General features: G+C 39.4%; 1 protein-coding gene across 1 annotated transcript; it reads left to right on the top strand.

Moving 5' to 3' along the window:
* The first annotated feature begins 1,317 nt into the window (after window positions 1-1,317).
* On the top strand, window positions 1,318-14,509 carry slc52a3-1 (solute carrier family 52 member 3-1). The gene is made up of 4 exons (XM_085146599.1): window positions 1,318-1,479; window positions 3,181-4,196; window positions 6,900-7,023; window positions 7,251-14,509. The coding sequence occupies exons 2-4, from the start codon at window positions 3,208-3,210 to the stop codon at window positions 7,461-7,463; spliced, it is 1,326 nt and encodes a 441-aa protein (XP_085002725.1). The 5' UTR covers window positions 1,318-1,479; window positions 3,181-3,207; the 3' UTR covers window positions 7,464-14,509.
* Window positions 14,510-27,456: the final 12,947 nt, after the last annotated feature.

Below are 27,456 nucleotides of genomic sequence, written 5' to 3'. Positions count from 1 at the left end.
TTGGACAGCAAGAAATGTGCTATTTAATAGTTTTGATGTCTTAAAAATAGATGAATAAATGTGTCCAGATTCTCAGTTGGTTACAATAAATTTTAATCTGTCACCCTTCCACTGTAAACATTAAAAACCTACTGATTATAATGAAAACTGGATCCATGTGACAGTATCTGAAACAGTTTAACTTATTTGCATAGTGTCACTAAATAAATACAGATTTGATTTAGCGACACTATGATGTGTTACGACTCAGTCACGTAGTGTGAAAATGGAAAGCAGCCTTTTTGTAAATAGGAAAAATTAGTGATTGCATTGAATTTTTTCTGCTGTCAGCAACTGATTGCAATCAGTTTCAACAACAAAACCGGTGACCTGGAGGTTGAGTGCGTACGCTCATTTTATAAAGTCATAAAAAGTTTGGTCATGCTGCAGACTCCAGTCAGGACTCCAGTCCTGGACTTAACTCACTAATGCTACAGTCACATTAGGGAAAACTGGACTGTCTTCCCTAATGTGACTGTAGCATTAGTGTTTTAAGCTCAGTTTACCAGAACAAGGTATTTTGGCTCTGTTTTACAGGAGGACCATGATGTTTTAATACCAAATAGACACAATGAAGTGGCTACTTTTCCAGAATAATTTGGTACCAATGTTTTTCACAGACTGATTTGTCAAAGCTCGGTGGCAAACCGATTTATTTGACACTTGTGACCAGTAGAGGGCAATGTAGTATTAATCTAACCTGACTTAATTCGATTTCATCAGTTCAGTGTGATATTTAACAGTTATGTGACCCTGAAGGGTGAAATATGTTTCTGTAGAGTTGGTATTGGAAATATAAGACCCCATAAACCTCATATAGTGTTTCACTTTGGGCTACAGGTTGGTATTGTCAATTAATATGAGCCTTGCTTTTGAGCTTGTCTATATTTTGGCAAATTGGCTTGTAAAACAAGACGAATTAGATATTAGGAGTTCTTTTTTGAGACTTCCTCATGAATATATCGAACAAAAATGTCTTGTAATTTCTAAGCAGGTTTTTGGAGGCTTGTTTGCATTCACTCTAGATATAAAGGTAATCCTGGAAGTTTAAATTCACTCAATCTAAAAAATACAACTATGTGTCTTTCTTTAATTATGCTGAAGGCTGAATTGTGATTCTTTTTTGGCACTTTGGTATCTTCCCTTTAACTTTCAGATGTTAAACTCCCTCTGTAGCTGCGTTTGAACAGTCAAAAACAATGACTTTTTTGTTTTGTTTTATTATTTCAGCTGTCTGTGCTAAAGACTAACTTGACCTTAATAAAGGAACACACTACCCCCTGTTATCTGGTGGAGCTGATCATTGGTGCAGGAGTGGACTCTGACCTACACAGCAGCCACACGAGTCCCACCAGCATGTGCTTACGCAAGACCAGTCAGTAATCTTTTTGTAAGATGACAGCAAGTCCTATTCAGTGCCTCCGAGGATTAAAACAACTTGTAAGTACATTTTTGTATCTAAAAGGAAGTGCATTTACTCGAGAGCTCAGTACTGAGTGCGTGCAAACACTGTAATTTCTGTTTTTCTTTTAACCTCATTATCTCAACTGACCACATCATTTAAAGTACAGTATAACACTGTGTTTGTCAGCAACCTCAGTGTCAGCTTCTTCAAATTCTGTTTATCACAAGACTGCCTTCTGACTTATTTCATCATGAGATCAGTTTGAAAGCCACATGCATGCACAAAGACAGAGTGAAAATGTGAAGAGGAAGAGATGGGCAGGCACATATGGTTTGTTGAATTCCTCGACAATGTCTGAAAGTAATGTGAAAATTGTGCCAGCCACTGCAGGTGTGAACCCTTCTTAATGCTGAAAAGGTTGTTATTTATTTTGGGTAATGACTAAATACCACTACACTGTATCGCAGGTATCAGTGGGATAAAAGTATTTCTGTTTTATGCTGATTTACATTTGTAACATGAGTCTACATTTATTATGTTATGAGAAGAAATAAAGAAACAAAATATAGCATCAGAAATATAAAATACGATCCATTTCAGCAAATTAACTTCAAAGTAACGATGAGTTGCTTCAGCTTTACTGGCTATAACAATAAAAAACATCTCAGGCATGAAAGTCTATACAGGTGAGGAAAACATGACTGAGAGTGTGGTAGACAGCGGGACCACAGGTACTGCTTGTCACATTATTTAGCTTCTAGTTTACTTATATTGCCAGCAGTTGCTGTACAAAGGATCAGGTTTCTGTTTCTGTCTCTGTCTGTTGGTACCGTTATCATGAACTCAATATCTCGAAGAACTTGAATGAATTTCTTAAGACTTAACTTAAGAATGAGCTTATCAGATGTTAGTGGTCAATGATCAAGGTCGCTGTGACCTCACAAAACATGTTTTTGGCCATAGCTCTTAGACTGTGATGGCATTTTATATGTAAAAGGTCAAAGGTCAAGTTTAGACCTCAACTTCCCTTGCTGGCAGAGGCATACAACCAGAAGGGAGTAGTTATAATTTGTTTCAAAATAATTTCTTTTGTTTTGAAAAAAATGCCAACTATTATTATTATTATTATTATTATTATTATTATTATTATTATTATTATTATTATTATTATTATTGGTATAGACCAGGGGTCTCAAACTCAAATGAGTTGTGGGCCACTGCTGTCATCTCAGTGGAGGGCCACTTGAGTGTTCAAGTAGTACAAACAACAAACAAACAAGAAAACACCCAAAAATATTTCAGAAAATTTAGTGTTTTTTCTCTTTGTTTTTTAAAATTTCAAATATTGTATAACAAGACAGAACAACAAATGTGAATGGATTTTTTCCCTCATACTTAACTAACTGAAGCCCTTCATTGAACTACCAAATAAACACACTGGTACTCTCTTTCTGCTCAGACACGTGGCAGCACTTCATATTATGAATATCATATATCATATCATATCATATTAAATAATTTTATTATTAACATTGCACTCAACAACAAACAAATCCTTCCTAACAAAAAAAAGTTACTTCAAGGGCCAAACTGCATTATATTTCTTCACATCGATATACAGGCCACGAGTTTGAGACCCCTGGTATTTACCCTGAGTTTGGGAACACCCAGACACAACAGCATTACACAGCACTTTTCTTACATACTGATGCATCATTATTAATTTATTTCCGCAGACTTTTTCACACTGATCCACCTGCAGTATGGCTCTGCTCGTCCACTTTCTGGCCTGCGCCTTTGGCGTTGGCTCCTGGGTGGCTGTGAACGGACTGTGGGTGGAGCTGCCACTCATTGTCAACGCACTCCCTGAAGGCTGGGATCTACCCTCCTACCTAACAGTAATTATCCAGTTGGCTAACGTAGGACCTCTGCTGGTCACCCTGATGCACAAACTGTATCCAGGGTGTCTTAAAGAGTATATTGTCATTTACTCCATCCTCTCCATCGGTGTCCTGTCCTGCATCCTGCTTGCCTTCTTCTGGGACAGGACCACGATTTTTATAGGGGCATCACGTAGCACAGCCTTCTTTATCATAACTTTCTTCCTTTCTCTGGTGGACTGCACTTCTTCAGTTACCTTCTTACCGTTTATGATGCAGCTTCCAGCAAAATATATTACCACTTATTATATTGGAGAGGGGCTAAGTGGTTTCATTCCTGGTGTAGTTGCTCTAGCTCAGGGTGTAGGTATGGCCAAATGCGCCAACTCTTCTGAGACTGCAGGAAACCACACAGGATCATTACATACGGAGTATCTTCCCCCAAACTTCTCCACCGAGGTGTTTTTCTTCATCCTAGCAGCCATGATGTGCATAAGCCTGGCTGCTTTTGTTGCACTGAACAGACTCCCTCGGACATACGAGCTGTCCACTGAGAACCTTGTGCAGGATACAGTAGTGTCTGTCAGCTCCTATCTGGATAACTCAGGGGCTGATCTTGATGGAGGAAGCGTAAAAAACAATGGTGAGGCGGTTGCCCAGGGCAGACATCTGGTGGCAAAACCTTCCATGTACCAGCTGACCTTCATTTACTTTCTGGTGGTGTGGGTTAATTCTGCAACCAACGGCCTGCTTCCCTCTGTGCAAACATACTCCTGTATGCCATACGGGAACCTGGCCTATCACCTCTCTGCAGCTCTGGCATCAGTGGCCAACCCTGTGGCCTGCACTCTTGCAATGTTCATCCAAAACAGGTAATAATATTTTATTATTGTAAGTCTGTATGAAACCAAAACTCAAGTGTCCTGATGAACACCGAAGCAGATTTGACTTCCTCTGTTCAGGGTAAAATCTGTACCAAATCAAAAACACGTGGATCAATTTGCTATGTTGGTAAATAGTTTACAGATGCATTTACTGAACATAACTCATAACTCATAAACTCTGGTCCCTTGGCCTGCAGGTTATGGGTCCACAGCTTGATCTGCAATAGACACTGGAAAGTATATTGGACACTGAAGAATGGCCATCTAATTTAGGGTCATGGGAAGAGCAAAGCCTATCCCAGTTTTCACAGGGGTAGAAGCAGGGTACACCTTGGACAGGTTGCCAGTCATTTGCAGGATTGTCACAGAGAGACAGATGACCATTCATGCTCATTCACACCCAATTTACAATCAAAAGTTAGCCTAACATGCATGCACATGTTTTTGGATTGTGGGAAGAAGTACCCACGCAGAGCTGGGGGGAACATGCAAACTCCACAAAGAAAGAAAGCTGGCTGGCAGACTCAAACCCAGGAGTGTCTCACTATGAGGCAGCAGTGCTTATCACAGCACCTGCAAAAAGTAGGTCAGATTGTAAAATGAACCTACTTCTCCTCTAATCTATGACGTCAGTAAACACTTTCCTTATTATAGTCTCAATCTTTAGTCACATCTAAGAGCACAAAGGTTGTGACGATTAGAGTTTAAAAAAAAAAAAAAAAGGCTGATTAAGCATGTTTACTGGGTATGATACTACAGCACCTTAGCATTGAAGACAAAGACACTTTTTTCATCTCACTTGGATTCCCCAAATCTTACATTTTCTAAAGAGGAGTGTGGATTTTATCCCCATCATGATTTTTGCAAGCTCTTTGGAAAATACAGTGGGGCAAAAAAGTATTTAGTCAGCCACCGATTGTGCAAGTTCCCCCACTTAAAATGATGACAGAGGTCAGTAATTTGCACCAGAGGTACACTTCAACTGTGAGAGACAGAATGTGAAAAAAAAAAATCCATGAATTCACATGGTAGGATTTGTAAAGAATTTATTCGTAAATCAGGGTGGAAAATAAGTATTTGGTCAATAACAAAAATACAACTCAATACTTTGTAACATAACCTTTGTTGGCAATAACAGAGGTCAAACGTTTACTATAGGTCTTTACCAGGTTTGCACACACAGTAGCTGGTATTTTGGCCCATTCCTCCATGCAGATCTTCTCAAGAGCAGTGATGTTTTGGGGCTGTCGCCGAGCAACACGGACTTTCAACTCCCGCCACAGATTTTCTATGGGGTTGAGGTCTGGAGACTGGCTAGGCCACTCCAGGACTTTCAAATGCTTCTTACGGAGCCACTCCTTTGTTGCCCGGGCGGTGTGTTTTGGATCATTGTCATGTTGGAAGACCCAGCCTCGTTTCATCTTCAAAGTTCTCACTGATGGAAGGAGGTTTTGGCTCAAAATCTCACGATACTTGGCCCCATTCATTCTGTCCTTAACACGGATCAGTCGTCCTGTCCCCTTGGCAGAAAAACAGCCCCATACCATGATGTTTCCACCCCCATGCTTCACAGTAGGTATGGTGTTCTTGGGATGCAACTCAGTATTCTTCTTCCTCCAAACACGACGAGTTGAGTTTATACCAAAAAGTTCTACTTTGGTTTCATCTGACCACATGACATTCTCCCAATCCTCTGCTGTATCATCCATGTGCTCTCTGGCAAACTTCAGACGGGCCTGGACATGCACTGGCTTCAGCAGCGGAACACGTCTGGCACTGCGGGATTTGATTCCCTGCCGTTGTAGTGTGTTACTGATGGTGACCTTTGTTACTTTGGTCCCAGCTCTCTGCAGATCATTCACCAGGTCCCCCCGTGTGGTTCTGGGATCTTTGCTCACCGTTCTCATGATCATTTTGACCCCACGGGATGAGATCTTGCGTGGAGCCCCAGATCGAGGGAGATTATCAGTGGTCTTGTATGTCTTCCATTTTCTGATGATTGCTCCCACAGTTGATTTTTTCACACCAAGCTGCTTGCCTATTGTAGATTCACTCTTCCCAGTCTGGTGCAGGTCTACAATTCTTTTCCTGGTGTCCTTCGAAAGCTCTTTGGTCTTGGCCATGGCGGAGTTTGGAGTCTGACTGGTTGAGGCTGTGGACAGGTGTCTTTTATACAGATGATGAGGTCAAACAGGTGCCATTCATACAGGTAACGAGTGGGGGACAGAAAAGCTTCTTACAGAAGACGTTACAGGTCTGTGAGAGCCAGGGATTTTCCTTGTTTGAGGTGACCAAATACTTATTTTCCACCCTGATTTACGAATAAATTCTTTACAAATCCTACCATGTGAATTCATGGATTTTTTTTTCACATTCTGTCTCTCACAGTTGAAGTGTACCTCTGATGCAAATTACTGACCTCTGTCATCATTTTAAGTGGGGGAACTTGCACAATCGGTGGCTGACTAAATACTTTTTTGCCCCACTGTAAGTGTTTACCATACAGCAAGCAAACTCTACTTTAATGTGCTTACAGGTACCTGGTTGTTATTAACAAGTTTTTCCCCCACTATCACTCAAATATTTGCTTGGGCACAAGGTCCATTGAATTATTCACTTGAAAGACAAGTTGCCTTTGGATTCTGAGAAATTAACTAACTGCTGCTGATAACAGACGTCTTTTGTGCCCAGGTCGCTGGTCTTTCTTGGCCTTCTGGCGGTGGTGGGGACGGGATTTGGCAGCTATAACATGGCCATGGCAGCTATGAGTCCCTGTCCCTTGCTTCATGGGTCTGCAGTGGGAGAGGCGATAATTGTGAGTGAAACGCAAGCATGTTCTTTAAGTGTTCTTTTGTGTACAAAAGTACAAAACCTCCTTCATAAACGTCCTGAGCGTTGAACTCTGCTCGCTCATAACTTATGATGAGGCAACATCATTACTCAGTGTGAAATCAGTCTATTTTTTAGTCACAAACACCATTAAAATAATGATTAACATGCAAATGAGCTGCTGAGTCTGTGTTCTTGTTTTACTCTCACCAGGTGCTCTCATGGCTCTTCTTTACTGGGACATTGTCTTATGTCAAAGTCATGGTGGGTGTCATCCTGAGAGACCGGAGCCACAACGCTTTGGTCTGGTGTGGAGCTGCGACACAGATGGGTTCACTAGTGGGCTCCGTCATTATGTTCCCGCTGGTTAACATTTACCAGTTCTTCAAGTCTGGAGACTTCTGCAACACCGAGTGCCCTCTATGACCACAGTACTGATGACGAGCTGCAGACTTTGTTAGATTAATTTAATCTTTTTTTGCAAGAGATGTAGATGAAAGGCGCTCTCATGACTATAAACAAAAAGTGAAGCCAGAACTGTTTCTGGCATGTCACTCCCTCACTAACAAACATGCTGCATCTTGTTTTTAATCAAGGCACAAATTAACACACAAAAGAGAGAGTGGTTATGCAGTCCTGTGAAAAACGAAATACACTCTATGATTCAGTTGTTTGTTTTACCACCTTTAGCTGCAATAACTTGAAGTTATTGTTTTCTAAATGACTTTATTGCTCTCTCACACCGCTGTGGCCCACTTTTCTTTACTGCCTTGCTTTAGTTCATTGAGGTTTGCAGGCATTCATTTATGCACAGCTCATAAATCCACAGTATTTTAATCAGGTTGAAGTCTGGACTTTGACTGGGTCATTGCAACACCATGATTCTTTCATTCTTTCTTCTACTCTTGTAGATTTGCTGCTGTGCTGTGATCATTGACCCATTTTTGGACAAACTTTAACTGTCGGACAGATGGCTTTGCATTTGGCTCTAGAATATTTTGGTGTACAGAGGAATTCCTGGTTGACTCAGTGAGTGCAAGGTTCCTAAGTCCCGTGGCCTCAAAACAAGCCCATATTATCACCCCTCCACCACCGTGCTGACAGCTGGAATGAGGTGTTTGTGCTGATGTGATAAATGTGATTTTTGTCAAATGTGGCACTGTGGCTAACCATCTTCACTGTGATCTTGTCTGACCAAAAGACATTGTTTCAGAAGTCTTGTGATTTACTGCAACTTGGCAACCTTCAGCTGTGCTGCCATGTTCATTTTAGAGAGAAGAGACTTTCTTCTGGCAGCCTTCCAAACTGGCCATACTTGTTCAGTCGTTTTCTAATTTTTTATCGTCATGAACGTTAACATTTAACATACTAACCTCAGTAAGGTCTGAGATGTAGCTCTTGAGGTTTTTGCAGTCGTTGAGCATTGCCGTCTGACCTTGGGGTAAATTTGCTAGGACATCCATTGCTGGGAAGATAGTGGCATTGTGCTAACACACACCTGAATGCTCCAGCCCAGCAAACTGCCCAAACATTAGCTTTTATAGAGGTGGTCACACTTGCTGCATTTGATTAGCAGCACCTGGCTGCTTCACATCATCTTAATCCCTGGGGTAGCAGTAAAGGTGTGCTTAGCCCTTCAGAGAGTCCTGTGAAAACTTATTTTTCCCCTCACATGACTCTAATCCTTCAAAACATCACAACATGTCAATTTTACATTTTTTCTTTGAGCTGGTAAAACCGACGTGCTTGTCAATGAGCTTCAGAGGTGAATTCAGCTTCTACCTTTTTCCAGACATATGACTGGTTTAAATTTTGCATTTTTTGTTGTTGCTGAAATTATGTTTACTTTGCAATGTTGTGTTTCTTAAAACACGTTTGGACTTACACTTGTTACAATATTTGGCCACTAGATGGCACAAGCATTCTTTTAAGACATGTCGGTTCACAATCTGCAGACACCGAGTGACCACAAATCCTTCGATGTGAAATACAGTTTACTGGGTGCTCGAAACAATAAAAGGGGTTAAACAGATTGAAAGCTCATATTTATGCAGCTTTTATGCGGGATGTTTTGCTTTTTAAATCACCCATGTATAAAATGAAAATCTCATAAAAACAGGTGGTTGATGCATTTTATTATCTGTGGAGATGATGGACAGACTGACAGGACATGGACGTCTATTTATAGAGCCACACTACTAGTGACAGCTTGAAATAATCAGCAGGCTGTTCTGGCCAGGACCATTGCAGTTCTGGTCATTGTAAACAATGTAAGTCCTGCAGAAAATATGAAACAGTTGTGGTTATGTCGTTTTTAGCTGATTTTAATCATACTGTTTTCTGGATCTAGATAAGTAGAGTAGATTTACTCAAGAAGTTTGAATAACTGCAATTTTGGGCACTAATATTTACATATTTCCATTTTATCCTACTTTAGACTTGTCCTAAACGACATGAGGGAAAAATACCGTACTTTTTATTCTATTACATTTACTTGACAAGTTACCTTAGACACGTGAAAGTATAAACACGTGACTAGCATTCAAAATATGACGAATGACTGAACCATGACTTCCACCCACCTGTTGAAAAACACTTTATTGTGAGTAAGGCCAGCTCAAAGTCAAATGGCTTCCCCTCATAGCTTTTCAGATGGTTTTATTTAGATAACAGAACAAAATGTTTAAAGCTGAATACATATGTGTGTTGCAGAATCACTTCCTTCCTTCCTCTCTAGTTAATTATCTTACTTTCCCTCACATTTATGTTCTTCCCCAGCAGCAGGGCCTGACCTCTACAGCAGGGTAGGATCTGATGTATCTAAACATTTAAGAAGATAAGATCACTTGGATCCACTTTCTAAAACAGAAAAACACTGCTTACGCACTGTTGCATCAGTATTATGATACATAATAATATATGAGTCACTGAGGCTATTTTTAATTTAGGTATTAAGTAGGATTTTCAGTGGAAGTGATCCACTGGTAGTGGGTGTTTTTGCAATGATATGTTGGTGCTATCTTCACTACTGAAATAATTTGCACCCCTAAAAATGGACAAGTATCAGTTAATTGGTTCAGGGTGTTAGTCAGGATTGTTGTGCATGGCTTGACTAACTTGTCTAACTAACCCTGGATCCATATCTTAGTCCAGGAATTTTTTCAGGGATTTTAAAAAACCATTGTGATATAGGGCAAAAATTGTCTTTTTGCACCATTTCCTCACAAATACACCAAAGTAAAATGAGAGGAATTCGGCAATGTCTTCAAAAAAATATCACTAATCCACTAATCCAGGCCCAGATATCCTTCTGGATCCAAGGACTCAATTCACACATGGTATGGGGAGAATTTGAGGGAGGTGGTTAGTCCAACACTGTTATTTTTAATTAAAGGAAAAATATTACCATCTCAAAGGATATTTTCATTAGAGGTCTAGCAAAGTTTATTGTCCCCTTGCTATTATACATATGATGAATGTGTGAGTCTTGCAAAGCTGCCTTTCATGTACAGCGATGCCCTTTCATTGATAAACATCAACTAGTGTTTAGAGGCAAGATTAGCAGCCATGAGAAAGCAGACATAGAATGATCCCATCATTCCTATCCTAAAGATGCTGGTGCAAATCCTCTGAGGAGTATGGACGGATGCTGGTCATCGATGGGAACCGCAGAGTGGTTTCCCGTCAGCAGCTGTTCCTCCTCTCTGCCCCCCATGCCCTTCAGAAGGAAAGCGAGAGGTTCCCTGGCCTGGGTCTGGGGGGAAAAGCCAGGGCGGTGGAGGAGGGCTCTAATTACTGATGCTCAGCAGGGGCCGATGGCTGTTGCTCCTGCCGCTGGTCACTTGGGAGCTTCCCTGACCCCGACACTGAGTAAAAACAAAAAGATAAGGAAGGGAAAATGGGGCCACAATTAGCCCTACATAGCCTCCAGGGCCCAGGATCAGTGGAGGAGAAGCACAGATGGGACTTTCTCACTTGGATTTGCTGAATCTACATTGCAGTACGTGTAAGCTGTGCAGAAATCACTGCAGTCAGTTGCTGATGCAGATTTAGAGGACGGGTTTGTATGAAATCTTAATCACGTCAAACAATACATGAGAGTTATTGTTTTTGTCTTGAAATAAAAAATCTGAGCATGACTACAAAGTAGAAGTGTACACCTGAAGACTGTGCAAACGCTGTTCTCTCGTTGCTAATGTGACCTTGAATGCTTGTATGTAATCAAGAGGATTTTCTCTACGCTTCATTAGCTAAATTCCCTGATTGGCTCTGGGCTTTTGTGTCAAGACAAAACAAAGCAGCAAAGAGAAGTGTATCATTTTCCTCCGAGTGTCAGATGGTCCCATCGCTCCTCCAGCTGGTCAGGAGGGGCTGTGGCCACCTGGATGCTGTGTCCCGGTCCTGTGAGATCCTGCAGTCTCTGCCGTGTGAAGACTCCACTTACTACGCAACTGAGAAGTCCATCTGCTCAGGTCGACACCTCCCAAAGAGTCCCCCTCCTCCTCGACACCACCGCTACCACGACCACAGCACCCCCTTGGCTCTCCTCCCTCCAGCCAGCCACTGCGCCTCTCAACTAAATGAGCAGCGTGTCAAATGGAAGGAGGATTTACCCTTCCTTTAACGGGATAAGAGAATGAATTCACAGCAGCATGATGCAATGAATGGATGGAACCACCTGCACTCTTGCAGCGTGGCTGCTGAATCGACAGATATGTCACCTGTATCTGACTTTGCATGCGCTTCTCTTAAGCATTCACTGAAAAACGCGTTAGGCTTCTGTGACGAAACACGACGCAGAAGCACTGCCGCAGAAAAAGAGCATAAACTGCTTTTTTAGGTCAAAAATAACAAAAATAATGCTCAGAAAGTGTGGAAATTTGCTCGGGTGCACCCGGGGGCTGACAGATTTTGGCAGCTGACGTTCAGGTGAACAGCTTGTGGGCAAACCAATTGCTGATGCATGCAGACAAGCACGGCTCTGACAGCAACTCACAGCTTCTCCCCCATCAATTTCCACACACACTCTGTTTAATAAATGCTGTCCATTTATTAGAAATTGGATGTGACAGCCCTATGTCATTTCACTATAGCGTCTCAGAGCAGACAGTGATGTGCACGGGCCCACTCCTCGTTTTCTATCAGCAGGTATTGATGTTGCTTTAATGAAGTGCCTAGCACTCCACCCTAGGAAGAGACAAGTCTGTCAGCATATGTAAATGCTTCCTGCCTGTCATTGTTGTGGAAGGTTCAGCATAGGTCAGCATAGATTCCCCCTCTGGGAACCCTTTGTTCTGGGGCCCGACGGTGCCACATGAGGGGACCAATTACAGTGCTGCACAGCAGGACGGGGGTGCAAACTTGTTACCCTGCTGTAGTGAGCTAATTATTACCTCTACACTGTGGGTAGTATAGAGCCAGTGCATCATGCACGAGTAACAAAAGCAGGCTATTCTCTGTGTATGCGGCTTTTAAATGAATGGTTTACACTTCCCATATATGATAAGGCATTTCTCTTCTGTGCATTAGTTTGTATTGAAAGCACCATCATCACATTTTGGGAAAAGGTCATCTTAATTTTCCAGCCATAAATAGCTAGTGAACTACTTAAATCCCAACGGAGGGCCTTTGCATTGACAATGCAAAGGCAATTTACAGGCTACAGTCTGCCAACCACATAACCTTGATTTGGTGTCAAGAAATGATTTATGAAAATGCATCCTGCTCTCTGTGTCCCGAGCGAGACCTGGCTGGACCCAGAGTGTTGACACAAAGCCCATATAGCCGAGCAAACACACTCGCTGAATTATCATTCATATCATAACATCTCAATGGGCTCTGGTTCCCGGTTCCTGATGAGATTCTGGCAGTCTGTTTCTCATTAAGGAGTGCAAGCGATATGCCAGGTTTTTGCCGAGCAACAAAATATTTCAGCTGACATGCAAAATAGCACTTTATCCCAGTGCCAGTGACTGCAAATGTAAGTCAGATATTTGATGGAAATTGACAATGAGCAGGTCATCATACGTGCATAAACACACCTGGGTTGTAAGCACATTTTCAGGAGTGTTTTGGAGGGTAAGGGGTATATTTTGGGACAAAAATACTAAAAACACCTCTTGATGCATATAGACACCATCCTCTTCTTACCATTAGCTCCCTCCCCTTACATCCAACCCATTCATCTCCTTCTCCCCACCCCCAGTGACCAGTCGAGCCCAGCTGCTAGGGGCTACCAGTCCCCCTTCGTGTGTGGGGCCAGTCAAGTGGAAAATGGCTGCTACCGAGAGAGCCCACTTTAGAGAGCCATCATCCTTTGAAGGGGCATGATGGCCTTTGACAGCCACAGTGTTAACACGGAGCCCACATGAACACAGCACTGCTATTATCGTGTTTACTAAGCAAAAGCAGAGGAGAAGGGATCAAGGGGAGACCCTGTTGGTTGATGTTTGAATCCAGGGGTAGCAGCGAGCTCATCCCAGCCGTGCCACAGTGGCACTGTGGGGAAACATGACATGGAATCACTCACAGTCAGGTGGAGATTGGTCATTCAGCATGTGCGTTGTTGTTTGGCATGTGCATTGTTCTCTGGGAACAGTGTGATTGTTATCGAGCCATTTGCCTGTTTCAGCCAGATTCTGCAGCTAAAATAACTCCTGCACAGTTGTTCTTATTTACTTTGGCACAAACATCAAATGAAAATCACAATTCTCAAAGGCTCAGCTCACTTTATTTGAGCCAATCTTGCAATTCTTGTTCCTTTTACACATTGTTCAGGTACATTCAAGTACAGATACGGTATCTTCAAACGAGCCAAAAATATTTTGTGCAAAAACATCTGATATTTATAGTTTAACAGCTCATATCTAATTTGTTGGTGCGCTCAAGCAGAGTCATTTAAGTGCTGGAGAGACTTGATTTTAATATCTGAAGAGTCCTTAACTGTTGGAACTAGTATTTGTGAATTTATTTAGTCTGATGTAAAGAATATGCAACTTTTCCAATGAGAAATTAAACTGGACATATTATGCTTGTCCTCATTTTCTGTTTAATATACACTGTTTAGATAAGATGCCATTACTACAACGCTCCACACCACCATTTCTCACCTGGAAGTGCAGGGCCGTTACACCAGGCTGCTCTTTGTTTACTTTAGCTCTGCTTTCAATACGATACTCCCGGACAGACTAATGGTTAAACTGCTGGAAATCGGACTTCCTTCTACCACCTGCCGCTGGATCAGAGACTTCCTCTCAGACCGTGTACAGAGAGTTAGAGTGGGGCCTCATCTTTCCTCAGCCCTCAGCCTCAACACCGGCTCTCCACAAGGCTGTGTACTGAGTCCCCTACTGTACACTCTGTACACACATGACTGTGTTAGTTCCCACCCAGACAACACAGTCATCAAGTTTGCAGATGATACCACTGTGGTGGGGCTCATCTCAGGGGAAGATGAGATGGCGTACAGAGCTGAAGTTCAGAGGCTGTCAGATTGGTGTGTCGATAACAACCTGTTTAAAACAATAACAATAATGATATTTATATTTATAACAAGGTGCAATAATAATTAATGTGCAATAATAACAGTGCGCAATACACATACACTTTTTTTTTTTATTACTTAGTTAATAAAAAAGTTAATATACTGTGTTGTGTTGTTTGTGTTGTGTTGTGATGTGTCATATCGTGTCGTGTTGTGTTATATGTAGTGCCAACGTAGGACATTTTTCCAATTTCATTGTACTACTGTACTATGTATGACTGTGCAATGACAATAAAGAGTTATCTTATCTTATCTTATCTTAAAATATAAAATATTATAGATAAGGTCAATGCATGTACAACTCACCTCTGTGAGCCAAAAGGCATTCAGACTGCTGTAAAAACTGTAAAAAGTTTTACATATATATATATATATATATATATATATATATATATATATATATATATATATATATTGTTTTTTATCTTCGGCTCGGAGCACCAGCATCCATAATATGGTCATTTGAGGCACACAGCTCTGACTCTGAGCACATAAATCCCTCCCACCTGCTGCTTACACCTACTGTTTACAACGGGCAGCCAATCACATGAAAGCTTGTTCGAACGGCGAGGATGGGAGCTAAAACAGGTTGTTCATTGACAGCGAATTAACTGATAATCTACTCCTAATAAAGTGGGTCAAGCCCCATAAACTTCTATGTTAAACTGCCCAGCTGTACAGAATAAACAGACAGTTTGTTTTAATAGCTAATTTTCCTAACTTTCCCCTAATGACATGTAGATGCCAAACTTTCCTATAACTTAACTCTGCTTTGTCATCTAAGTTAATCTGAGTCAAAAAACTGTTTTAACTCAAAAGCCTGTTTGAGTTTATTTCCTCTAGGTCAGTTCAAACTGGGGGTATCTGTGCAAAAATCCATATTTAGAGGGGATGAAAATGCATTTACTTTTTGAATTTAAAGTAAGTGGTGACCTTTTGCAGAACAAAACAATATAACTATGTTGTGGGGTTATGGGAAGCACAACAGAAAATGTGCACAACCAACTGCGAGAACAGTAATATGGTCATTAGCTGATGCAGTGTGCTCTAATCCACCTTTGACCTTATGCAGTGTGTGCAGCCCAATTTATGCATGCAGGTTGGATCAGCAGCAGATAAAAGCTGAAATCGTTTCATCCGGCTCTGCTCTCTCTGGCGCCGCTCCAGCACTGGCTGACTGCCGATGTATGGCTGCAACTCGACCAAGCCGCTCTCATAGCTCCGGCACATGTTGCTGGAGGACACACGTGGAGTTCAGAATGAGCAACAGTGATTTTAACTGCAACAAATGGTCGAGGTATGTCATTATCCAGATTTTTGGTGAGGGGGATCATTACCTGCCACAGATGCCACTGTTGTTTTGTGTCTCCATTTGTCCTGAGGCTAGCAAACCCTGATACTTGAAAAGAGCAGGAGGTGCCTTTGTGTAGACGCGCACCTGATCTTAGCAATCAATTGGCAGCTCTACCCCTCACACAAGTCTCCCAGGCTCTGCCTCAAGGCCGTCCATCTGTTGCTGTGAGGATGTGTGGCTGCAAGTGCCTGCATGCAGGTCGGGCATCTATCTGTGTGCATGCATGTTTCTGGAGGAGGAGGTTATAGAAAATATGTGATTTGTGGTTTTGGTTCTGTTGGAACCTTTGCTCTCAGAGGTATATTTCTTTTACTCTCTCTGTGGTCGTGAAACTGATATTTAAAGTGGAAATGGGTGACAAGCCTATACATGGCAAGATGCTCGCTGTGTAATTAGTGTAAACAGAGCCAGGGGGAAGCACTTAGATCTGTACATTCTAATAAAATTAGCATATTGAGGCTTTTATCTTCCCGATAACCAGATGTAAAGATATACATGAAGTATAGAAGAAAAAACTGAGATAAAAAGGACAAAAAGATTCAGTCTTTCCACATGCTTTAACAACAGATTTTTATTTCCTGCTGAGTTTGCATGAAATGACTGTTTGTGAACACCATATCTTCTCTGAAAACATTAGAAAAGCTTTTTGATGGTGGCACTGAATGTCTTTAGCAATAAATACACCTGTATGTGTTTTACACAGAGTGCCTTACTTAGTTGAAATGCAGTGAGGAAAGCAGTGGAGCAGAACAAATGATCATGACAGAAAGTTGTGCTATCCTTAAATATGTGACATTTTGAGTGGTTGTTTTCTATATTAGAAAGGTAAAACAAGCACCCATAACCTATATTTTACAACTCTGCAGGAGTTTTCAACTCATATCCACTCTGGAAATCCCACTGAGCATCTCTGTAAGGCCAGGGCTCTTGCATCCCATGGCACTTGTAACATCTTTTTGCAGTCCAGGAGGTTGACATGGAAAAAATTTATGATCTGTATTTCATTCATCCACACTTGATGTTATACTGTGATACAGCAGTGCAAAAGGTCCTTGGTTGGAGTCAGCTAAACAATCATAATGTTTGGTGACAAAGAATATAACATCCACACCTCAACAATGGTTTAAATAAAATTAGACTTACCAAGATAAGCCGCTATTCTCAAAACAGACACTTTACCAACAGTGACAAACATAAAAATTTCACCTGTGGCACTATGAGTTTCCAGATTTTGGATGTGCATTGGAAGCAAGCAGCCTTTCCATAGAAGCTGTATTTATGAAAGTAACCTCAGACAAATTCATGTTTGGAGTAAACACATCTTCCGTCATCAAAATTTGAAGAATCCCAGTTCCCTTGCAACACCCACACCAGTGTTTTCATTGTTAAAACTGTATTTTAAAAAGTTTTTAAAAATACCCAAAGCTGCAAAGTGTTATAGTGCCATTTGGAGTAAAAATATTTGGGTGAGGTCCACCAGGAGATATTAATACACAAGCTAAAAGTCTGCATGGATTCTGATATTCGGTATTGGCTGATATTAAAAATAAACGCAGAATAAAAATGCCCCATCTAATAAGAATGAGAATAAACAGAAATAAACAGGTTTTCATTGGGGGGATTAAACCTTCAAAAGAAAGTTACATTGTATAAACAATTCAGCCTGATTTCGTTCTTTACATTCACACTGCTCCACCTTACTTGATGTTAATGTATGTGGACGTATGTGTCTGGTTTTTCCAAAAGCATTGCAGCATTGAAGCTGAGCTGGGCATCTGCAGAACAGTTTTTATTTTATTTTTTTTAATGCAAACTCTTGGTATAAAGCGCACAAAATAACATAGATATAGGTCTATAGATACATAGATATCCATCTTTGGAAGCTGATCAGACACGTGAAGGAGACGAGGTAGCCTTTGAGGAAGATGAATGCAGGACATATTCATCTCTTCTGCACATGTTAAACTCTTCTGATTAAGTCCATGTGCAACTGCACATCTGACTATATGAAATCACACCATGTGCAAACCGCTGACCTGAAATCTCCAGTCAGAATAAAACAAATGTGTGTGTGAAACCACACTGTACTTTTTTATTCTAATTATTCACTTTAAAGCCTTTATCTGGAGGGGGGGGGAAGCTTCTCTTTACTGGGTGACTCTGAGAGGCATTACACTGAATAACATCGGCCTCCAAAGAGCTCACAGGAACATGATTTTTGATACCACTGACCTTGCAAATATCGAACCTTTCAGATACATAACCTGATCCAGGGTTGCTCTGGGTTGGGTCTGTTCATATTTAATGTACATAATATATAAGAAAATTATGAATAATTGATTGATACCAGAAAGGAAGCATGTGTTGTGCTGTCGCCTTGTTCTGTATGGTTTCCCACTTTTATTTCTCTGCTGTGACAAAGCAAAATGTAAGATTAGTGTTGTATTAAATACAATATATTGTGTATAAAATTATTGCCCTTTAACTGGTATCAAAGGATGTGTTACTCATTTTGTTGCAAATAATGAGGGTTTAATGATTTACTTCATTATATCATGCTGATTATTGATCCTTCTTTTGCCTATGTAAGTGGAATAATTAGAGATGGAAAAACAGTAATTTGTCGTATGTATACTGGTGCCCCCTCTCTGTATGCTCCCACTTTAATGTGATTTTGTTCATTATAGGGATTCAGTGCTGGGGAGAATGTCATATGCTAAGTTAACCTCTGCGTGCCTCAGTGGCTCACCGCCAGTTATGAAAGGACACCAACATAGACACACTCTCTTGGATGACGACAACTGGCAAAGTCCCCAACCTTTAAAAAAACTGGAGCCGATGCTGGATGTATCTCATGGTGTGAGTGCACTCAATAAATCTGCGAGGGGCCGGTTCAGACTCCCACACGTCACCATTCAGTGTCCTTGAAAGCAGCTAATGCCATATCAGTTCAGCAAACACAAGATCCATCCGCTCTGCCACAAGTCAATGAGTCACTGAGAGCACTTTTAATTGTGTGGATAGCCGGCGATGTCCATTTCATAAATATATTGAGTAAAATAGTCACAGATCATTTTGAACTGGCCCTGAGAGCTCGTCTTTTCATTGGACAGCCTACTGTGAGGACGGCCAACAATCCCATTGAGAAATTAGCAGGGTCCCCTGTGTTTTCCTTTCCTTTAATGAATAATTCAACTGTCAGGGTGAAAGCAGGGCGAAGAGACCTTGTCACTGGCGACTGACTCAGCACTCTGTGGCCTGAGGGTGACACTAAACCTGAGCTTTGCATCCGGCGCCCTTCATAACAGGTTGTAGTGCTACAGTATGTCTCCTGTGCTGGTGGCCATACGATCATCCAAATGCAGAGGAGGACAGGAAGCTCTTCTCAGCACGCATCTTTCTACTCATTATCAGGCTCCATAAAAGTTCTGCAGATCACATTAGTTTCTGTTGTTTTAGGTTTAGCTTTACAGTGTGGCTTTAGCTGTGGTGTACTGGTTAATGTTAAATGAAAACTGATTGCAAGTTAATTTACCTAATACACCAACTATAAAAACTATGTAAAGATGCAGGACTTTTCTTGTAGCTGATGAAACTAACTGTAATTGCTATTTGTCGTTATTTTCCAAACTTTCAAGTGTCAGATGCTGAAACCATGAAATATGTCAGTGCATATACTTGCATGCACTTGGAGCATGCAGTTGTTCGTGTACTTGGCAGGATAATAATCAGTGTGTGAAATAAGTTAATAGATATTGCTGCTAAACACAGTAAAGGTAGTGGAACAAAAATGGTTGGATGCTATTTGTGTTAAAATACAGATAGTTAGGTATCAGCTGAATATCTCTGTCAGTTTAGATCAGGGATGTTGACCAACATTACATATCTGCAAAGATGGTATTAATGATATTAGTTATCTGCTGCTACTAGCCTCATTTGGCGTGAACTGAATTACTTTAACCAATGTCAGAAACTAGCTGTTGTATCAAAACTGTACAGATGCACCACCATACCAGCTTATATTAGTAAATAATAGGGGTGGGGGAAAAAATCGATACTGTGTAGTATCGTGATATTTTGTTTGCTAATAATGTATCGATACAGGGACAGCAGAAATCGATATTTTGTTACAATTTTTTCGTGGACTGGAACATGCTCTGACTTCAGAGCATGTTGATCAGCTCCTTTTTCTGAGCAAGAATCCTGACATTCCTTCACTGTCCAAATGTGTTTAACTTTTTTTTTGGCAGCAATAAACATGACAGTTTACTTATTTCAATTTAAGACGTGTTTTATTTTAATTAAGTGTAAAACGTTTTTATTTAATACAAAATTATATTTTGTTTTAATTTACTTTCAAATACTTCAGTTGCTGAATGGGCTGCATAGTTTTCACAAATTTCATATATATATAATTGTATATATACAATTATATATACAATTGCTATAATTGTACCAGATGGTTGCATTCAGTTAAGTTGGACTAGACTGTAATACAAACCGTTCAGTTTGTCAACAATAAAACTGACTGAAATGAGAGAAAGACTGAGTGTGAGACTTTGTTATTAGATAAAATGAATATTGATAAAGTTTACCTTTATGTACAGAATCTGAATATCGCAAAATATTTTTAAAAATTGCAATAATATCGTATCGTGCGTTAAGCAGAAAGTAATTGATCTAGATTGTGAATATAAGGAGCATAATATAATAGACCCAGAAGTAGATTCTGAAAGTCATTTTCTTTCTTCTTTTGTTAAAAATTTTAATTATTTCACACAGGAACAATATGAAAAAAAAATCAACCTAGATGGGAAGCTCTCATTAATTCACTTTAACAGCAGAAGTATGTACTCTAATTTTGATTTCATTAAGGACTACTTGCAACAATTTTCTCGCCCCTTCAGTGTTATAGCCATCACTGAAACTTGGTTCAATGTCGATAAAGGAATAGATTTCTGTTTGAATGGATATGATTTAAAATACATGAATACATTAAATAAGGCGGGCGGCGGGGTTGCTATATATGTTCATAACTCTATAAAATATAATGTTGTAACAACTATGTCTATGGCTATTGATGGAATTTTGGAATGTTTGACTATTGAGATCATGAATGAAAAAAAGAGAAATGTTATAATAAGTTGCATATATCGGACACCCAGTTCAAGTATTGACACTTTTTATGAATGGATAGAAAAAATGTTTGCTTCGGTGAACCAAAAATTACTATTCATCTGTGGTGATTTTAATATTGATTTGCTAAACCCAACAAGGTTAAAAGCCATTGATGACTTTACTGACACGATGTACAGCTTATCACTATATCCAACAATAACAAAGCCAAGCAGAATAACATCACATAGCGCCACTATTATTGACAACAATATAGTATAGTAATACCACTATACAAAAGTAATGAGAAACACAGTTTTACCAATTATAGGCCTATTTCTCTACTGCCTCAATTCTCAAAAATTTTAGAAAAACTTTTTAATTCAAGATTAGAAAAATTCCTTGAAAAACATCAAATAATAAATGTTGGTCAGTATGGTTTCAGAACGCAAAGAACCACTTCAATGGCGATAATTGAGGCAGTAGAAGAAATTACTAATGCACTGGATAAAAATAAATATGCAGTTGGTATTTTTGTTGATCTCAAAAAGGCCTTCGACACAATCAATCACTCAATTTTATTGGATAAATTGGAAAGATATGGTATTCGAGGGAAAGCTGGTAACTGGTTAAAAAGTTACCTAACGGGTCGGGAACAATATGTTAGCATAGGGCATTACCATTCAGAGAAACTTGGTATTACATGTGGTGTTCCCCAAGGGTCAGTGTTGGGACCAAAACTTTTCAATGTATACATAAATGATATTTTTGATGTTTCTCAAGTACTTAAACTCATACTGTTCGCAGATGACACCAACATATTTTTCAGTAGCGATGATTATACTGATCTTGTAATGACCGTAAACAGGGAGCTAAAATTAATAAAAAAATGGAGGGATATAAATAAATTATCATTAAATATAAATAAAACTAAAGCAATGTTTTTCTGTAATTTAAAATATAATATAGAATTACCAATTATCATTGAAGGTGTACCAATTGATAATGTGAGTGAACACAAATTTTTGGGAGTCGTAATTGATAACAAAATTTCATGGAAACCACACGTCAGACACATAAAAACCAAAATTTCCAGAAGCCTCGCAGTTTTGAACAAAGTGAAACCATACCTTGATAAAGATGCACTTCGTACTCTGTACTGTACCCTGGTTCTTCCATATTTTACATATTGTGTGGAAGTGTGGGGAAACACATATAAAAATACAACTAATCCATTAGTCACAGTACAGAAACGAGCACTGCGTATTATTCACAAGGCTGGTTATTTAGATCATACTCACAAACTCTTTTTTCAGGCAAAGTTACTTAAATTCCAGGATCTGGTTAATTACAATACATCCATAATCTTATACAAAGCCTTTAATAAACTTCTACCTGCAAATTTACAAATTATATTTGAAATTCGAGAAAGGGTTTATAATGTGAGAGGCTTCGGAGAATTCAAATTACCCAGAACTCGAACAACCCGTAAAGGTTTTTGTGTGTCTGTATGTGGTGTGAAAATCTGGAACAGTCTGAGTTTACAACTGAAACAATGCAAAAATATTCATAGATTTAAATTCCTCTACAAACAGTTTGTTTGGTCACAGTATACTCAATGATGGTTATAGTGTGCTCTGTAATGTTCGTTCTCTTACCATTGCTGGTATGGATTCAAAAAAAAAAAAAAAAGTGTTTGCATATGTATGTACATGTGTGTGTAGATATATATGTATGTATGTATATGTATGTGTGTTTGTCACTATGTAATTATTATTGCCTGTTACCTGTGGTAACAGGCAATAATTAATTAATTTAATTAATTATAAATTAATATTATAAATTAATATAATAATAATAATAATAATAATATAATATTATAAATTAATATAATATTAATTTATAATATAATTTATAATATAATAATTAATATTAATTATAAATTAATATTAATTAATTTATAATTAATATATATTCTGTTATGAAGGTTCTATTTGTTGTTGCGAGCTGCCATTGAAATGCTTGCATGTGCCCGGGGCTGTTGATGGTTTGTTTGGTAGCAACGATGGGCGTAGCTGTGGGAAGCTTATTGTTTTTTGTTGATAGTATATAGTGTTGATAGTTGATAGTGTTTGTTGATGAGTATAGGGGTGGGATTTAATAAGTTTTCTTTGTCCCACTCCTTTTCAGGTAATTTTTGTTTTTTGTTTTGTGCACTTTATATTTAATATATGTATTTTTGTTGTGCCTGAAATGAACAAATAAATAAAATAAAATAAAATAAAGTATTGTGATAATATCGTATCGTGGGATGTATGGTGATTCCTACCTCTAGTAAATAAGATGACAATAACCAGTGCTATTTGCAGACAACAGTAAAATAAATGACTGGGTAATTGCAAACAGGTGCGACAAACTAGGCAAAAAGCAAGGAAAACCAACAGTAACAGGAAGTGAAAGTACAAAGCATTGCAAAATAAAACAGGAAATGACTTGAACCTATAGACAACCAAAATCCAAGAGAGCTAGCAATGGCAACTGATCGCTACATAGTGCAAGATGGTGACCACTGAGTGAGAAGCAGTGCTCCACACGACCTTCTGACTGCACCACAGTCAGAAGGTCTGACTGCAGCTAATGGCGATCGTAATAAACTAAACTAAACTATCTAGGTACTCACAGAGAACGTCACTTGATAGTGTAGATGCCATTACCCACTCAAAAAAGTGTAAGTATGGACATTTTGAGACACAGCTTTTTTTTTAAATTGATGAAGGTGTCAGATCAGAAAATCCTCAGATGTAATGTTTTAGAGTGCATTTCTATTTTCAGTAGCCTCACTTGTAATTTGTCTGTAGTACTAATTGGCTTAACCTTTTTGGTAAACTGTTAGACACTAACCTGGAAAATCCGTATGTTTCCATTGTCAGTGCGATCATACAAGTGCAGTGCTGTCTTGCATAACCACTGTTAACTCTCAAATCTTTGTAGTTACAGTGATCAAAACATACATAATCTAGCTAATAGTCAAGATACAACATTTTTTCCACATAACTCTTTAGCTCAAACTAATGTTCCCGTTCTTACTCCTAACAAAAATCATTTATTTTGTCCTTACTGTTTTTCCTTTCTTCCATTTGGTGCAGCACGCCTGTGGCTGTCTCCTGCATTTACAGCTAGTGGAAGAGGAAGACATTTCAGCACATTTTCAAAAGATGACTCTACAACCAGGACACACAATCCCCCTTGAGCCTTGTGCATTTGCCTCCTATGGTCCAGAGACCTCAAAGCAAACATCTGTTATCCTGTAGAAACAACCTTTGATCCCAGAATGAAGACTTTCTGACAAATTAATGAACGGAAGCATCATTAAAAACAGAAAAGTGAAACTGTTGTTATTGATTGGGTGTGCAAGCGTAAGGTTAAACATGATTCATTTCTTCAGCCTCTGCTCAAACCCAGTGAGTGCTACAGAGATAATATTACACAGCACAGTCCTCTGCGAATCAATTACTTACTGTCTGACTGTCAGCATAAAGATTGTGTGCTTAGCTCCTCCTATGACAGCATCTCTTTCTTTTATTTATCCATTTAAACTGTTAAATTATATTTTCTTTATGTTTTATTTAAATAAGTCACTTCCAAGGATACAAACAACTGCTCATAAACTCGGTGAAAATTAAAATTTTCCCATTAAGCAGTACTGATTTATATTGTTCCTGTTGGTAAACCTTCATGGAAAACAAGGAACTCAGTGGCTCATAAAATAAATGTTTTATTTCCCTACACAGAGGTTTAAATCCTCCGTGGTTCCACGGATTAAAATATGCTGAGTCTAAAAAACACAAATTAGCATAAAACCTGTAGGTTTTTGACCTGAGCTAAAATTCCCCACAGGTGGCTATTTATTATATTTACACACACACACACACACACACACACACACACACACACACACACACACACACACACACACACACACATGCATGCATGCAAATACACACCTACACACACACAAAAGGCAGAGCAGTGATGGCTATAGCCCTAAAAGTATGTACAGTGACTGAACAGCAACTGTAATTATTTATATAAAATGCTGTCTGTTGTGCATATTAATAATGTACTAATTAAGACCTGTTGTAGTATGTTTAGAATCTGTATATAATAAAATGCTTCACTTAAAGTAAAACACTAACACAACACAGCTTAATGTCTCAGTGGCAATAAAAATACAAATTACATTTTTAGTTTCCCACAAGAAAAGTTCAGTTAAATACCTTTATATTAAAATGTGTTTATTAAAAGACCTTTCATTTCTGCTCTTGTAATAGTATAATTAGATATTTAACATAAGTTTGTTATCAGTTTATTTAATTATTTGTCGCTGCACCATCCTGGAAATAAACATATTAAATCACATTTACCAAACTGCTGTCATCATATAAAAGCTGCAGAAGAAACATGCTGTTGCCACTAACAGGCAGCTCCAAAGTGTGCGTTCTCATTAATTAGCTGATTAAAAAGCTTAGACTGTTCACGTTGCACACATATAAAGTGCATCACTGTCATGCAACAGGTGCCAAGTGGGATCAACACTTGCAGATGTATTAAAACCACTTGCAGCTGTGTAGTCATCATTCATGTGTCTAAACTTGAGAGGAGCACAATGTACGGGCCTCAGAAACCCCAGAGTTCATACTGAGGATGACGAGAGGAAATAAAATGGTGAGAAAAACAAGAGACCACCATCAATCTTCATTGGTAGTGCCCACTGTGTCCAAGTCTGAAGAAAGTGCATCAGATCAGGAGCAGGCTTGCCATTTTTTGACACCAAAAGATTTTAAAAATAAATTTTCCTTGTTGTGGTCATTATTTCTCAGCTATCTTGAAGGGAATGTCAGCCAAATTTAAACCAGGCATGTTTTCTGAAGGAACCTTTGGATCATGCCTTGCTCCCTATCTGCTGATGCAACTGTCAAGCTGGAGGTAGGTGGAGGTTATTAGACACTGAGGAAGCTATAAGCACTGTAAACGTTAATGGTACATTGCTGCAGTTTTTGCAGCATTACCACCAACCACTGTAGATTGGCGCCTTGGCAGCAGACACTTGAACACTCCGGTGTTTTTCTTTATTGTCTGTCATATACATGATGTTATAGAAGTGGATACTCTTATTAAACATGGCTGTTTAAAATAATGAGGTCAGAGTAAATACAAATAATCCCTGTGAGCCAAAAGCTCAAACAGTTTTTTGGACTCATACTCTTGGTATGATGTCAGTGAGAGGGGACATTACTAATTTGATCACCTGAGGCACATAGCCCTGGCTGTGAGTACAGGAAATACAGCAACCTTCTGCCTGCTCAGACCTTCTGTTTGTGAAGCTAAGCCAATCAAAAGAAAATTGGCTTAAAGGTAGGGGATCTGAAACACCTTGTTTCAGTGACAGTGGACAGTGTGCAGAGCTGCACAAAGGCCTAGTATAAGATACATAACGATTATAGAGCAGAATAGGTCCAGTTTAAACTTAATAGTGCTACTATTGATTACATGTGTGCCTTTCATTTTAAGTAGTTTAGGTCTTCCCGTTATTTATAGTTTCCATTCCCTTCACCCAGCCCAGGTTTTAAACATTAACTGTGTAGTATAGAACGAAGATGAGATAATGGACCGCGCAGTGGTGATTATTCCAGCCAGTCAGCAGTTCTTTATAGCGCCGCTGAACATGTGCTGTTTGTGTGTAAAGAGAAAATTAAGAGCTCCTTTCATTCATGTCCAGATGCACATGGATGCTTCAACAATTCTCTGATTCTTCAAGTTTTGATGGCTGGTTTGACAGTCATTGTGAGCACAAATTTCCATCAACAAAAACAAACACATTACTGTCAATCTCATGAGAAAACCACAGTGCCAATCATCAGTGATGTAGAGAGAAAGATTAAGTGACAACAGCCTTCTCCCAGACATAAAAAAGCCTTTTATTGAGAATTCAAACAGGTGTCATACTGGTTTCTAAAAGGCAAAACAAATGACAGACTACTGAGCCGTAAATAGCACAGCAGACGATGGGAGATTGGCCATATGTCCACTGTGTGTGCGAGCGCCAGCTACACTGGCTTGGTTTGAGATTGGATTCTTTTGGGAGTGTCCCAGTAAAAGCTCCTCTGGGATGGTGAGAGATTCATCTACAACATCCGTTCACTCAATTTTGGTCAGCTGAAATGCTTAAACTGTGCACTTTTCTCCTCTGAGGTTTGCATGTATTAAAATGGCTATTTTGTCGAGTGTATCTGTCACTGTTAACCGATTAATAGAAACACTGTTGGTCCACAATGTTGTTCAACACAATATAAGTTTAAAAATCATATTTATGTGCCTCATTAGCCTTTTTTTTGAGGTCCCTTTAA

This window comes from Neolamprologus multifasciatus, chromosome 20 (assembly GCF_963576455.1).
Source record: "Neolamprologus multifasciatus chromosome 20, fNeoMul1.2, whole genome shotgun sequence".
Lineage (NCBI taxonomy): Eukaryota > Metazoa > Chordata > Actinopteri > Cichliformes > Cichlidae > Neolamprologus > Neolamprologus multifasciatus.
The sequence above is the reverse complement of the archived record's forward strand: the minus strand, read 5'-3'. Positions and strand labels throughout refer to the sequence as shown.